Below are 14,768 nucleotides of genomic sequence, written 5' to 3' on the forward strand. Positions count from 1 at the left end.
GTCCCTTTACCTGCGAACATCTGCCTCCAATCAGCTTTCGGAAGTTCTTGCCTAATACCGTCAAAATTGGCCTTACTCCAATTTAGAACTGCAACTTTAAGGTATGGTCTATCCTTTTCCATCACTATTTTAAAACGAATAGAATTATGGTCGCTGGCCCCAAAGTGCTCCCCCACTGACACCTCAGTCACCTGCCCTGCCTTATTTCCCAAGATTAGATTTTCCTCTCAGAGGGTCATGAAACTCTACTTTCACTGCATTTTGAGTAAGACAGTCATTGTGTATTTTTAAGGAAGAGCTATATAGATTATTTTCAAAAGGTGAAAGGTTATCAGGGTAGACATGTGGAGCAATCAGATTCGCCATGAGATTATTGGAATAGCATAGTTGGCTCAAGGGGCCAAGTGGTCAATTCCCACTCCTAAATAGTATGTTCCAGTTCTTTGTTCCTCATGTGCTTAAATAGTTGCCCCTTTAGGACATCTATATTATTTGCCTCAACTGCTCCCAGTAGGGACATTTAAGTGACTCTTGGATAGGCACATGGAAGTTAGTACAAGGAAATGTACATAGGTTAGTTTGATTTTACAGCAGGATAGAAGGCCGGCACAACATCGAGGGCTGAAGGGCCTGTACAATGCTGTACTGTTCCATGTTCAGCAATAACGAGGTCTACATTCCCACTACCATCTCAGTGAAGAGGTTTGTCCTGTATTTCATATTGGGTTTAGTAGTGACCAATCTAATACAGAAATTTCTGGAAAAGCTCAGCAGGTCTGGCAGCATCTGTGCAGAGAAATCAGAGTTAATATTTTGAGTCCAGTGATCCTTCCTCAGAATGCTTATGGAAGCTAGTTCTGGTCTCCCTATTTTTCCCCTTTAACCCCTACCATTTCTTCAGTTCTCACTTTAATTTGCTCTTTTTTAGAAGAAGGATTTTCTATCACTTCAATCTTTCCTGAGAAGTTAATTTCTCAGTCCCGCAAGTATTGGGGAGACAGGCCGCCTACTTGCGGAACGTTTCAGAGAACACCTCTGGGACACCCGGACCAACCAACCCAACCACCCCGTGGCTCAACACTTCAACTCCCCCTCCCACTCCACCAAGGACATGCAGGTCCTTGGACTCCTCCACAGCAACACGACGGCTGGAGGAAGAGCGCCTCATCTTCCGCCTAGGAACCCTCCAACCACAAGGGATGAACTTAGATTTCTCCAGTTTCCTCATTTCCCCTCCCCCCACCTTGTCTCAGTCCCAACTCTCGAACTCAGCACCGCCTTCCTAACCTGCAATCTTCTTCCTGACCTCTCCGCCCCCACCCCCCCCCTCCGGCCTTTCACCCTCACCTTGACCTTCTTCCAACTATCGCATTTCCAACGCCCCTCCCCCAAGTCCCTCCTCCCTACCTTTTATCTTAGCCTGCTGGACACACTTTCCTCATTCCTCAAGGGCTCATGCCCGAAACGTCAATTCTCCTGCTCCTTGGATGCTGCCTGACCTGCTGCACTTTTCCAGCAACACATTGAATTTAACTTGCCAATCACACAACCATGTCATAAACTGTTATTAATTACTTCCTGCATTTCATTACAGTTCCCCTGCGTTAACCATACCCAACACCAGAATAAATGGATGGTTTCTATTTTCACTCTGGATTGAAGTTAATTAACGGAAAATAAAGAGTAGTTGTATCATGGGAAACCATACCCAATGATGAATGACAAACGCAAATTTCCACTTGGAGTGTAGTCTAAAACTAGGAATCATAAATATATGATTGTAACTAATAAATCCAATACAAAGTTAAGAAATATTTTCAACCAGAGAATGCTTAAAATGTGAAACTGACTACCACACAAAGTGATTGAGGTAAATAGCACAGATGCATTTGAGAGCAAATGTAAAAGAGAAATAATTGAAAGGTTTATTGAGTAAGATAAGTAGCATTCTGGCTGAATATTGCATGGAACATGAACACCAGCATTGAACAGTTGGAGCACATAGCCTATTTCAACAACATAAAGTCTCTCATTTCACATTACGCCTTTCACAGCCAATAAGATGCACTGTGTCAGCCCTGCTGGAGGTGACACAAAGTTTTGGGGTTGAAAGAGCAATCAGCTGATTGTATCAACTAGTCCAAAATCTCTTTTTTGCGCATACATAAATGGTTGGTGAACAATGAAGGCAGCTGAATGTAACAAACATCATTTCAGAAACAGACGCTCATTTCACTGCTGCAATATGCAGTTTATATCAAAGGATAGATTTTTTTTAAAAAAAACTAGCCTTACACCAGCTCAGTAAGTCATATCACTGCGTAAGCAGATCAGCGATCTCACCTCAATGCAAGGTCAGTGGAATCGTTTAAGTATCATTTCTTCTCTGCCAACTCAAACTTTTTTTTTTAAATGCAGCCACTGTTGACAGGTACTTATGATAGCATTTAAACAGAATCACATAATTGCAAATGACATATATTGTATAAAGATACCAGCTGAAGAGTGATTATGTAAAGAAGATTCGCATGCATGGAGAGAGGCCACTACTTTATACTGGACCGTCTACCTTTAATAAAATATCATTATTCCTTTTAAACAAGAGACTAAGCTGCTCTCCACTATTAGGACTCTTTCTCTCCCCAAGGTTCCTCCAGGGTTATCACTGACGTAACCTCAGAAATCCTGACAAGATTTATGAAACATCAAACTAGCCAGAAACCATATTTAATGTGTTCATGTTGTTAGAGGAATGTCTGGGGGTTTGGCCTGCTAGTAAATTAATTCATTTTAGTTTAAAGCTGGGAATTTTAAAAAAAAGGCAAGGAGGTGCAGTTAGCAGGGAGTTCAGTGAAAAGGTCGACCAGTCCCACTCATAATGAAATCCTTTTTTATTGTAAGAACATTGCCCATTAGCCAACAGCATCTAATTTGTAAAAGAAAATGAAGACCCATGTTCAGTATGAACTGTCCAGAGAACTACTTGTTTTAAAATTCTGAAATGAGCTCAGTTTTCGCCCTCTTTCCACCACTCCATGCAAATGCATTAACAGCTTCACAGCTGAGTACGATTCAGTCTCAACACAGAATAACTGTAGATCACTGAAGAATTAGGATTGAGGTTCAAGACTGCCAGAAGATGCATTCCTGAAAGAGCACCAACTGAATACAAACAACAGAACTTTACAAAGCTTCTCGTTCAAGACAAACTGTTAGAATGAATGAAACGAAAGAGATTGATAGTGAAAGTAGTGAGGTTTCTTTGGGGGGGGAGGTGTAACTGCAATCTTAAACCTTGGGTAGAAATCCAGCCGACATGATTGGGATGAATTCACAATCTGCTGGCCAAGTTAAATTCATTCCCTAGGTAATGTGTCAACAGCAAAACTCTCTGAAATCAGCACAAATCTCACTGCGTTTAAGGTGAGAAACTAGTGCTGTAAGGGAGGCTATCTGACTCTGAGGCTGAAGGATAATGTACTGGGGAACCTTCCCAGTGGCTCTTGACCCAAGTGCATTGGAAAGTTCCAGTCTTTCATGTCCCACCACAATGAGCATAATGAATGATGCTCAGCATTTTCTTGACATCAATCCATCAGAGTGAGGTGATTTGGAATTTTCTGGAAGTAACATTGGGAAACTCAGAAAACATTGTTATCAGTGCCACCAAAACAAATACGCTCTTGCCATCAACTCAATTCATCTGCTATTAACCCAACTTATATGAATACAATCAGACAATATGCAATTGCCCTGATTCGAGCAAAAGCTAAGCTTTAAAATCATATCCCCTGATCACTAAGACTGCTTAGCTCCACATGAATGTTCACCTTCGCACTAATTCATCCCTCACTTCTGGCAAAGTTAGAGCACATTCTTTGTCTGAGCCTTGAACTCTGATGTGCCATGTTCCCACTCGCCCCCCATTTTTATCAACCTCTTCATTGGGACTCATTTCCCAAACTTAGCTGCCACTCTATCAGTATCTCACTTTAAAGCTATTACAGAACACCCCTCTTAAACCTATACCCTGTTTTACAAGAAGCTTTCCTAAACTACTTGGTGACAGAGTTACAGATGGCAAACAACTATCATTAAGTCCATGGAGATACAAAACTGACCCAAGTCAACTTATTCACAACAACTAAAAGGTTAGAGAATTCTTCAGGGTAGATTAGATATCCTTTAATTTTGTGTTAAACTTTCAAAAATACCTGTATGAGTCACACGAGAGTCAGAAGCAAATATACAGTGAAATCTTAAATAGTAGTGGGTATCTCCAGACGAGACTAGTGCCAATCATTTTCTGCAACAGCAAGATCTAAACAGTATTAAAATGAATCATTTTTGGCATTAAAATAAAACAATGTATTGCAAATGCTGGAGATCTGAAACAAAACTAAGAATTATTGGCAAAAAGCAGGTCTGCCAGAATGTGGAGAGAAAGCAGAATTGATGTTTCAAGTCTCATGAGTCTTCATCAAAACTCAACTCCTCCAGCAATTTCTCTTTTTGGCATTATTGGTTCAGTCACGAATTTTAACCCAAGATATCAAGGGAATATAAGGAACTGCTAAGCTGCAAAACATGCATTGAGATTTTCAACATCCACCCACAACACAAAGCAGGTAACCAGGGTCCTTAGTTAGAGAAAAGGCATCAGTTCTTTGTTTAAAAGAGCTACATTTCTATGCCAGATACATACCAGAAGACTTCATTACAGCGGCTGCACTGCACACGCCGAGCCTTGGGTTCTTGTACCTGGATCACCATCGGACAATCAGCACCAGGGCACAGCTGCAGCTGATAATGGCTCTATGTAAGAACAAAGAGAAAGTAGTATGGGGCTTTTAGATTTGACAATAGCAACTTGTATTCATATTGCATTTTTAAATATAGGAAAGCAACCTTCTCAGTGATGCAATGAATATTGTGACAAGTTGTCTCTTTGATAAACCACACCAACTGACGTCATTCAGTTGCCAATAGGTGCCACTTGCATTAATGTAGCACCCTTGGCTCATCTTTTAAACATCTCAAAGCACTTTCTGTACAATTCATAACTGACAAATGCTAGGACTTCCTGCAAAGGGAAAAACAGCAAGCATTTTGAACTCTGAGAGTGAACAAAAGTAGTAGACACTAATTTTGCAAAACAGAACTTCCCGTCTTTCATTAAACTAAACTATGGCAATAGCATTCAAGAGCAAAGCACCCCATCTCATCATTGTAGACAGAAGAAATCCATGAGGCAAGCCTGAATGAGCATAAGACTGTTGAACAGTCAGATTTAGAACAAAAGCCTTTTCATGTGCAATTTTGTGTTACATTCCATTGACAGTATTATCTGAACTGAAAACTGTTTTTGCAACAAATCTTTATACTTGGCCAAAACAACAATCATTTGTACTGATCTCAAAAAATAAGGAGCATACGATCCTCAAGCCTCTCCTGCTACTCAATGAGATCATGGCTGGTCTGATTATGACCTCTATATTCCCACCAACCCCGATTCCCTTCTTGGTCAAGAAGTTATCTAACTTAGCCTAAAATGTATTTGACGCCGCCAAACCTCAAGGCTCTTGATAGGATTACTTCTATAAGAGAGTGGGAGGAGGAGAACGTAAAACATATTAAGGACAGGCACTGTACAGCATGGCTCTGAAATCGTGAAATTCAATGCAGTCTGAGACATCACTTCTCAGCGGAAAATGAGGTGTTGTTCCTCAAACTTGCATTGAGCTTCACTGGAACAGACTGAAGACAGAATTTAAAGTAAACCGCACAGAGGGTAGCAAAAGAAAGGGTAAAACTTCCATAGTCCTACTGGACAATAGGGCTGCTCCCTCATTAAAGAGGAGCAAACGTGTCTTAGGCGATGGGAGAGGTCAAAAATGAGTCCCCTTCATGGAACAGAACCCACATCAGAACCTCACAAACCATTCCTCCAGCCAAGTGAGCTAATTGACCCCAGAAGCAAATACAGTAGACTGGACTAAAAGTATAAGTAAAACACTGGATGGTGCATTTTGGGCATTGGACAGTGAACAGGGAAGATGATGAATGTGAAAGTGTTACACCTTTTGTTATTACATGGGTGGAGGTTGGGGGGGGTTAGAGTGATAAAGTATTGGAAGCAATGGAGGAGTGGACCGGTGTGTCATTGGAGGGAACAGGTCTCTGCAGAATGCTGACAGTGGAGAGAAAGACGTGGGAGTCGATAGGTTGACAACGGATATTGGTAGACAGCCTATCTTCAGAAGTGAAAGCAAAGAAGTCAAGAAGAAGTGTGGAAAGTGCCTGTGTGTGTGTGTGTCAGAGACAGATTAGATGAAGGTGAGAGAAGAGTTGAAGTTGGGGGGCCTGACTACGACTGAAACAAGCTATGTTCCATCAACGGACAAGAAGTACTGACTCAACATCAGCCACCTTAATCTCTTTGCTCCTCTCAACCACTCTCAACTGTTTTCCTCTGAACTTGCTACTCTCTCTTTTCTAAGGTCCAATCCAAACCTGCTGTTGTCTGGTCTGCTGACTTCTATTTGGCAGAGGTTGAGCACTAACTCTCAGACAATTCCTCTTATATCCCCTCTGGACTCTGACCTCACCATTGACCATCCAACTGCTTCCAGATCTATTGCTGGCCTCATGTCCTCTGGACATCTCTCCTCCATAGTTTTCACCTCAAAAGTGTAAAAAACACCATTTTCAAATATGTTTAAGTTCTGAACAGTCATATTTGACTCAAAATGTTAACCCTCTTGCTCCCTTCACAGATGCTACCAGATCTTCTGAATTTGTCCAGCATTTTCTGTGTTTGTATCAATGAATCCAATTCATTAACCTAAAATGATCAGCTCAGACTGGCAAAAATACAGAAAAGGCAGGAGAAGATAGACTAAGAACCTGAAAAATGGGAACTTAAAATGAGAAAGTACTAAGTCAGAGGTGTTCTCATTTTGCCTTGAATTACATGCATGAGTTAAAGCAGTGTCCTTGTTTAAGGTCACTCTGACATTAGATACTATCTATCTCATGGACATGAGAAATGCTGGCAGTCACAACTAAACGAATTTCAACATACAGTCCCGAAATGTGCAATTCTTTCCTTACGATAATTAAAGGTTTATACATTAAATGAAGAAGTTAGCTAACATTTTTTTCATGCCATTAACAATGCAATCAAGACACATTTAGCCATTTGAAATAGAAAACCTTTTTCTGGGTAATATTATCAAGTTTGAGCAATCCAGTCTTCAAGGTTTCATAACAGTGATCTGATTGACAACTGAAGGATGACTGGACCTGAAACATTAACTCTCATTTTTCTCTGCAGTTGCTGCCAGACCTGCTGAGCTTTTCCACCAATTTCTGTTTTTTTTTTAACTGAAACAAGTCAATGCAACCAACTCTGAATAATATTACTACAATCCACTTCTCAGTGATTTCAATATTTAAAAGCTATTTTACGGCCACTCTATGTTGCAGAAAGATTCTACTAAATGCCTTGCATAAATCTGTATGTATTCACCACTTCTCAGTTAACTAACATTAACAAACAAGAACTAACATTGCTTTTAAGAGTTTTTATGCAACACTTGTACACATGATCTTTTAATGGTCATGGCACTTCGGAAATGATGACAGCAGGACTCAGAGGAAGATACACAACCACCCAGCAGAGAGGAGGACAGCAAAACCATCTTGTATTATTCACAGTCATTAAGTAGTCGCACAACCCCTTCCAAACTCTCAGTCCTTATGTTGAGGATACGTGGCCCTTTTTTTTAAACCCTGCAAAATAACTGCACAGATGCCAAGTCACCCTTTGTTTACTTGTGCACATTACATGGGCTCTGATCAACCAGTTTAAGCCAGTCCCCAGATTAAGACGACTCCGAACCTCCTCTTTATGTCTATCAGCCAGGGCACCCTAACTGGCCCAGGTTAACCCCAATCAAGGATCTCAATCAGTGAGAGATCCAACTGGCCTTCGTTCCAACCACTACACCCTGCAAAGCTGGTAATCCTCAAAATAGTGGGAGAAATTCCCACTATTTTGAATTAGCAATACTCTGAATATGGGGCTAAAATCATTTTCATTCATCTCAAGTTTGTCCTACAGCAAAAGCAAACAAGAAAGGAAAGCAAAAATGGTGCTGTTTTAAGGCAAGTTCAGGATAATGGTTATTATTCAAAATTGTGTTGGACCAAAGCAATTTGTACTGTAGGACATCATTCCCCAGCTCAAGGTCTAAGACTTTGCTTTCCTGTTGCCTCAATCTGCCTCTATAGGAAAAAAAATGTACTTTATTATTCATGAATGTATTTCTCCAGCCTGTTTTGAACTAGAGAGATTGCATGAAAGAAAGTACACTTGAAGCAAACAAAGGGAGAATAATGGAGGAAAGAAGACAAATTTGATGCTTTCAATTAAATTGTCAGAGCCACACTACCTGAAAGCACTCCTCTCTCTCGTCAGTAAAAAAAAGCAGTCGGGTAAATCAGCCAGTTCAGTATCACTTTCAACTCAAGTCTCAAGGCAATGTTCAGAAATGCAATGGCCATCAATTAGAAGGATCAAGTACAGTGAATTTCTGCTGAGTGAATAACTATTTTTCCATGACAGCTGTGTATATGGAAGTATCACCAAAGGAAAACTTAAAAGTTAAATTATATTTCATATTATTGCCAGATTTGTAACATTTGGTCAATAAAAATGGAAAAGTGAATGATACAGAAGAAATATAATCGCAAGATCAAAATCATAACATTTATAAGTAAACACACATAAATTGCTAGTTTAATTTTCCATTCATTTCCCAATGCTTCCTACAAGTAGTTAAGTGTCTGCACTGCGTTTTCATATCTGTCAACAATCCCTGGCACACCTTGTCGTGACTATTCACAACAGTAACTGGAAGACTCTGGCACACCGAGTTCAATTTGTTCTTGCCTGGTATATCCTTTCCACCAAGGGTAAATGAACAGCCAGCTGGAATGGGAACCTTAAATGACTCTTAGCTCATACCTCAGTCAGGATCAAGAGTACTGACATCAGTTACAATTCCATCGCTTCACTTGAGATGGGCCATGACGACAGGGTCACATCTCAGACACGTTCCTAGCTCAAAAAGACACATTCCCATTTCCGATTCCAAATATCCAGAACATTTTAGGTTCTGCTTTGAATTTATAAATAACAGATAGCTACAAGATTAGTCACCTTCTCATGTTTCACACTGACGAGGTTTAACACCTGGAAAACATATCAATCATTGCATTCATAATGTGCTACAAGTCCAAAATGTGTTTAAAAATCACTCGCCTCTACATAATCTCTGAAGAGGTAGCGCCTGTATTTTTCTCTCAGCTCTTCGTTAGAAATCAAAGGAAAAGCAAAGTCCTCAGGTGTTCGGAGCAGGCAATCTTGTGCCATACAGGATATACCTAGCAAAACATGCAGCCTTGTTACAATCAATCATTAAAACAAAATCTGGCAACAGTTTAGACAATCAGATTATGAAAATAAATCTTTACACATCTGCAGTGTTCACCATACAATGCTGTATGTTTCCCCCAAGTGAGATTTGGGGTAAATAATAGATCTTTCATGAAGCACAATTATATGCACTATAATCTTACCTCGAATAATGTTTCATGATCACAGCATGTCTATGCTCCAGGCCTCAGTTCTACCTCCTTGTGGATTAATCAAACACATCCCAAAGAGACTGAGGAGACTTCAAATTCAACCAGGAACAACTGCCCTGCTCAGTTCAAAAATATTTGGAAAAGCCTGAGGGAGGGAGGTACTTGAGCTCTGTTGGACATTAGACGTAATGGAGAAGGGAAGATTTCTTGCCCTCAAATTTAATCAAACTGAAAATGTTCACATGCTTCTTAGGGCTTAGCAGACAGTGTAATAACAGAGTTCGTTCTAATTATTGTCCAATTTAACAGATATCAGCCATTAGCAGAAGTGTCTCAGTGGATGTTGAACAGGACTCAGTGGTGATGTTCATCTGTGGAACACATGGTTCAACACTACACACACAATAACCACTTGGACAAAAGTCCAGAAACAGGCCAACATCTGCTGCCATGTACTTCAGCCCAGAATCAGAATTGTCAAGGGAAGACAGGCATGCAGAGACAGAGTCAAAGAATTTGAAAGATATATTAAAATGGCATACTAATAGCCATTATCAGAGTAAGTGCATTTTATAGAGCTTTTAATGCCTATGGATAATAGCCCAATTTTTATCACCTTCGAAACATTTAAGGCGGTGCTATTTGGAAACATGGGAAATCAATATTCTGAATCAAGATACAGCCCAGACCATTTAGATAATATGGTTATTCTAAATTTAAAATCATAGAATTTTACAGTAGAGGAGGAGTCCGTTCAACCCATCCTATCTCTACTGGCTCCTGAAAGAATCACCAAGTTAGTCCCACTCTCCAGCCTCATCTCTGTAGCCCTCTGTCTTCACCACTTCCAAATGTATATCCAACTCTCTTTTGAAACCTCCTATGGAATTCACCTCCACTACTATCACAGGCAGCACATTCCAAATCTTAACAACTCCAAGCAAACAAGTTTCTCATCTCACTCCGAGGTCTCTTGCTGACAATCTTGAAATTATGACATACCAACTAGTGGAAACAGAATACCCTTTTTTACCCTATCAAAGTTGTTCATAATTTTGAACAGCTCAATAAGGTCACCTCTTAATCTTCTGGAAGGATAATAAACCCAATTTCTTAAATCTTTCCTTCTAAAATCCTTCACTCCTTATATCATTCAAGTAAACCTCCATCAGGCAGAAGATATAAAAATTTGAATACATGTACGAATAGATTCAAGAACAGCTTCTTCCCTGCTGTTATTAGACTTGCGAACAGACCTCTCAAATGTTAATTCTGATCTCTCTGCACCTTCTCTGCAGCTGTAACGCTGTACTCTGCACAATTAGCTGATACATTTTGTATGGTCTGATCTGCCTTTCTAGCACACAAACAATACTCTATGCTATATCGGTACATATGACAACAATTAATCAATCCTTTGAACCCTCTCCAGGGCTTTGACACCCTTCCTTAAAAAAGGTGCCCTGAACTAAATACTATACTTCAAATATGGCTGGATTAATGATTTGAAGTATCACCTCCTTGCTTTTATATTCTATGCCTCTATTCATAAACTCAAGGACCCTATAAGATTTCTATAAGCTTGTATAACAAATAAAACATTGAATTGACTCTGTCTGCTACAGGTCTCAAGTGAAATAATGAGTATAACCAACCCTAGTGTGTGGAAATTACACCCCAGCTAGAAAGCAGAAGGCATCAGCAACAAGCAGCAAAGAATCAAAACAGCTATAAGCACCTAGAGCCAGAATATTATACAATCCTCCGATGAATTTCTAAATAACATACAGTACATGCCACTAGCAATTCACAAGAGCACTCTGTCAAATTGCTGCAATCAGGAGCACACTTCAAACTAATTCAATAATAAGGAAACTTACCAGATGTAAAGTCTTTATAAATATGCAGACAATAAAAAGGTTTGCTTTTCTTCAACACAATTTTAACACTGTCATTTTTTTCAAGACAAAGTTTTAAATTAAGACTGTACGTCAAACAACCCTGTGGTTCCTGCCTGGGTGAAATTATAATCTTTGGAGACACACTTGAAATAGAAACATACTGTTATTAAGAAGCCAATAGCTCTGGATCATGATAATAAAAACTGGTCTACAAGAGGCTTCTTGATGTATTCCAAAGGCAGTCATTAGACTGGATTTACTGTGCTATTTCAGGGCTTTTGCCCGAAATGTCGATTTTCCTGTTCCTCGGATGCTGTCTGACCTGCTGTGCTTTTCCAGCACCACTCTAATCTAGACTATGGTTCCCAGCATCTGCAGTCCTCACTTTTGCCTATTTCAGATGACCATTCATTTGGATGCTGCAAGCATTTCTTTGTACACAGATTGTTTTATATCTAATTTACTTTGTTATTATCAAAGATCAACATACAAACATACCATCAACAATACAGTAAAGAACATTACATGGAAGCTTTGAGAAAAAGGTGAGCTTTCTAATTTTAAATTAACCTTGTGTCCAAAAGATTATATAAAATCACACTGCATGCTCCTGCACATTTTCAGTCACCTATTCAGACTCATTTGGGAAAAGTAAATGCTCGGAATAAACTGACCTCAAATCATTTTGGGGAACAAAGCTCACCGTTAAAGATTTCTATTGCAGTCCATCCAAGAGAATCTTTCCTTAACATTTCTAAGAGGCTCAAACCGTAACCTTTTCTTATTTCCAGATGTTGGTTCACCTAATGTCTGTTCCAGCATTATTATGTGGTTTTTCAATCTAAAGATACTTCAGACCTACCAAGCCATTTTCTAAAATATCCATACTTTCCTGAAATTTTCTCTTTCAAAAGATGCATTATGATTCTACGACACACCTGCAGCATATCTACAATCTGAAGCCCACCAGGGTAACCAGATAGCAAACCCCTTATCGCATCCTGTTGCGACACAACAGACTGACAATGACCATTTATCCTTAAGACAAAAAATGCCATCAACGTATAAACTGTTCACTCTGTAATAGGACATAAATTGCCTCAATTCATCTGTATAAAAAAATGTACTGCAAATGCTGGAGATCTGGAATAAAAACAAAGTGCTGAAGAATCTCAGCAGGCCTAGCAGCATCTGTGGAGAGAGAAACTGAGTTCACTTTTGAATCTCATATCTCTTCTTCAAAATCCTTTGGAACTGAGAATCCTCACTGAGAAAACATGAGGGACTGAAGAGCCCTGCAGTCTCCCGCTCCTCAAGATGACAATCTGGTATCAAACAACATTTGGAACCTGAGAGACAGCTGATTAATTTCAGCACTTTTTTTATTTTCCATTTTGGGGAGAGAAAGACTTTTCTAAGTCATCATTCACTGATGATACTAACTATCTGGCCTTCTCATCTAAATGCCCCAGTAGTAACTACTTAAAAATAATCTTTGGTCAGTCACAGAGATAGATTGGTAGCTATGCAAATACTTTTATCCTAAAGCAACTGTAAACCAAACTGAAAGACCAACCCTTCCACCAGTTTTAGACGTTGGGTAAACCATAAACAGATCATGTGGAGGTGCCGGTGTTGGACTGGGCTAGACAAAGTTAAAAAGCTCACAACACCAGGTTATAGTTGAACAAGTTTATTTGGAAGTACTAGCTTTCAAAGCGCTGCTCCTTCAAACAGGGGTCTAGAATAACCGATCTGTGTCCTATGAATTTGTGTCCTATGATCCTGCCCCACTTACTACCTAACGGAAGAGCAGCACTCCAAAAGCTTGTATTTCCAAATAAACTTGTTGGACGATAACCTGGTGTTGTGAGAGTTTTAACTCTGACCACCCCCGTCCAACACCTCCATATCATGGCCGAAAGTAATGCCTTATCTGGCTGGCTCTATACAGGGGTGTGAATGATGTTCACAAAGATACACACTGTTCCTAAATTTAAAAAGACATTTTGGACAGAAGACTATTTGAACGACAGACGACAAAATTCTTGCAGGTTGTCATTAGAAAACCTGACTTCATGAATCCTCATGTTTATCACAATATCAATTCCTGGACTCACCCACTCCAATGCCATCTTTCACCAGTACAGTGCTATGTTGCTCCCAACAACTGCGGCAGAATGGATGGTGGCAGGGTAAGGACAGTAAATTCTCCTTTCGAACTGACTGCAGGCATACACCACAATGATGAGAAGAATGGATGAACGTCTGGAAAACAAAATGAAATACTGAGTTGCATTGATCACCAACATCACATATACTAACAGTGCTTTCTGTTTCTTGAAACTTCTGAAAATTAAATGCAATTGTGCATTTCAAGCACTTACATTTTTTGCTGTTTTCGGCTGAACTCTGGCCTCCACCAGAAGCTGAGTTGGGTTAGATTTGTGCCTAAAACAAAAAATGATGACACTCAAATAGTAACTTTGTCTAATTCACACTGGTTTAATTAACTTAACCGCACCAAAGGCTCGTTAACAAAATGGAGGCGTATGCGAGAGAAGGTCAGTGTCAGCTTGAGTTTTTAAAAAAATGTTTGAACAGAAGACAGCAAGTCATTGTAAATCCAAAGTAGGAATAAATTACTGCTGATGCTGGGATCTGTACTGAAAACAAAAAATGCTGGAACTTGCAGCCGGTCAGGCAGCATCATGAAAAGAGAGCAAGCTCACGTTTCAAATTGAGAGGACTCTTCATCAGAGCTGACATGAAGTGTGAAAGGGGCAGTATTTATGCATTAGTGTGGGGCTGGTGTGCTGGGGGAAGAAAAGGTTGCTGATCATATAGGTGCAGATTAAGTGGTCAGAATGTGAGAAGGACAGAACAGTAGTGTGTCAACTACCAGACTGGAAACAGATGGTCTCATGGGAGTTGGAGGGGGCGGGGGGATGGGAGAGAGGAGATGGTGACAAAGAATGCAACAAGTAAAGCTCAAATCATTAGCTTGCTCTCTCTCCATGGATGCTGCCTGACCTGGTGAGAGTTCCAGCATTTTTTGGTTTCATGTCATGGGGGCATATGGTTCTTTTTTAGATTGGGGATGGTAGACAGTTGTGTCTCCCACAGGTCAGTGCTCAGATCGCTGTCTTTTTTGATATATAAAAATGAGCTGGATATTGGAATACAGATTAATATTTCAAAATTTGCTGATAG

General features: G+C 39.9%; 1 protein-coding gene across 1 annotated transcript in view; it reads right to left on the reverse strand.

Annotated features, from left to right (window-relative positions):
• arih2 (ariadne homolog 2 (Drosophila)) overlaps positions 1 to 14,074 on the reverse strand; it is a 47,318-nt gene extending 33,244 nt beyond the window's left edge. The window contains exons 1-4 of the mRNA XM_043707647.1: positions 13,943 to 14,074; positions 13,676 to 13,823; positions 9,329 to 9,450; positions 4,706 to 4,815 (exon numbers count right to left, since the gene is read on the reverse strand). Coding sequence (XP_043563582.1) covers positions 4,706 to 4,815; positions 9,329 to 9,439 — 221 coding nt within the window. The 5' untranslated portion in view covers positions 9,440 to 9,450; positions 13,676 to 13,823; positions 13,943 to 14,074. The remainder of the gene's footprint in view (positions 1 to 4,705; positions 4,816 to 9,328; positions 9,451 to 13,675; positions 13,824 to 13,942) is intronic.
• Positions 14,075 to 14,768: the final 694 nt, after the last annotated feature.

This window comes from Chiloscyllium plagiosum, chromosome 18 (genome assembly GCF_004010195.1).
Source record: "Chiloscyllium plagiosum isolate BGI_BamShark_2017 chromosome 18, ASM401019v2, whole genome shotgun sequence".
Taxonomy (NCBI): Eukaryota; Metazoa; Chordata; class Chondrichthyes; order Orectolobiformes; family Hemiscylliidae; genus Chiloscyllium; species Chiloscyllium plagiosum.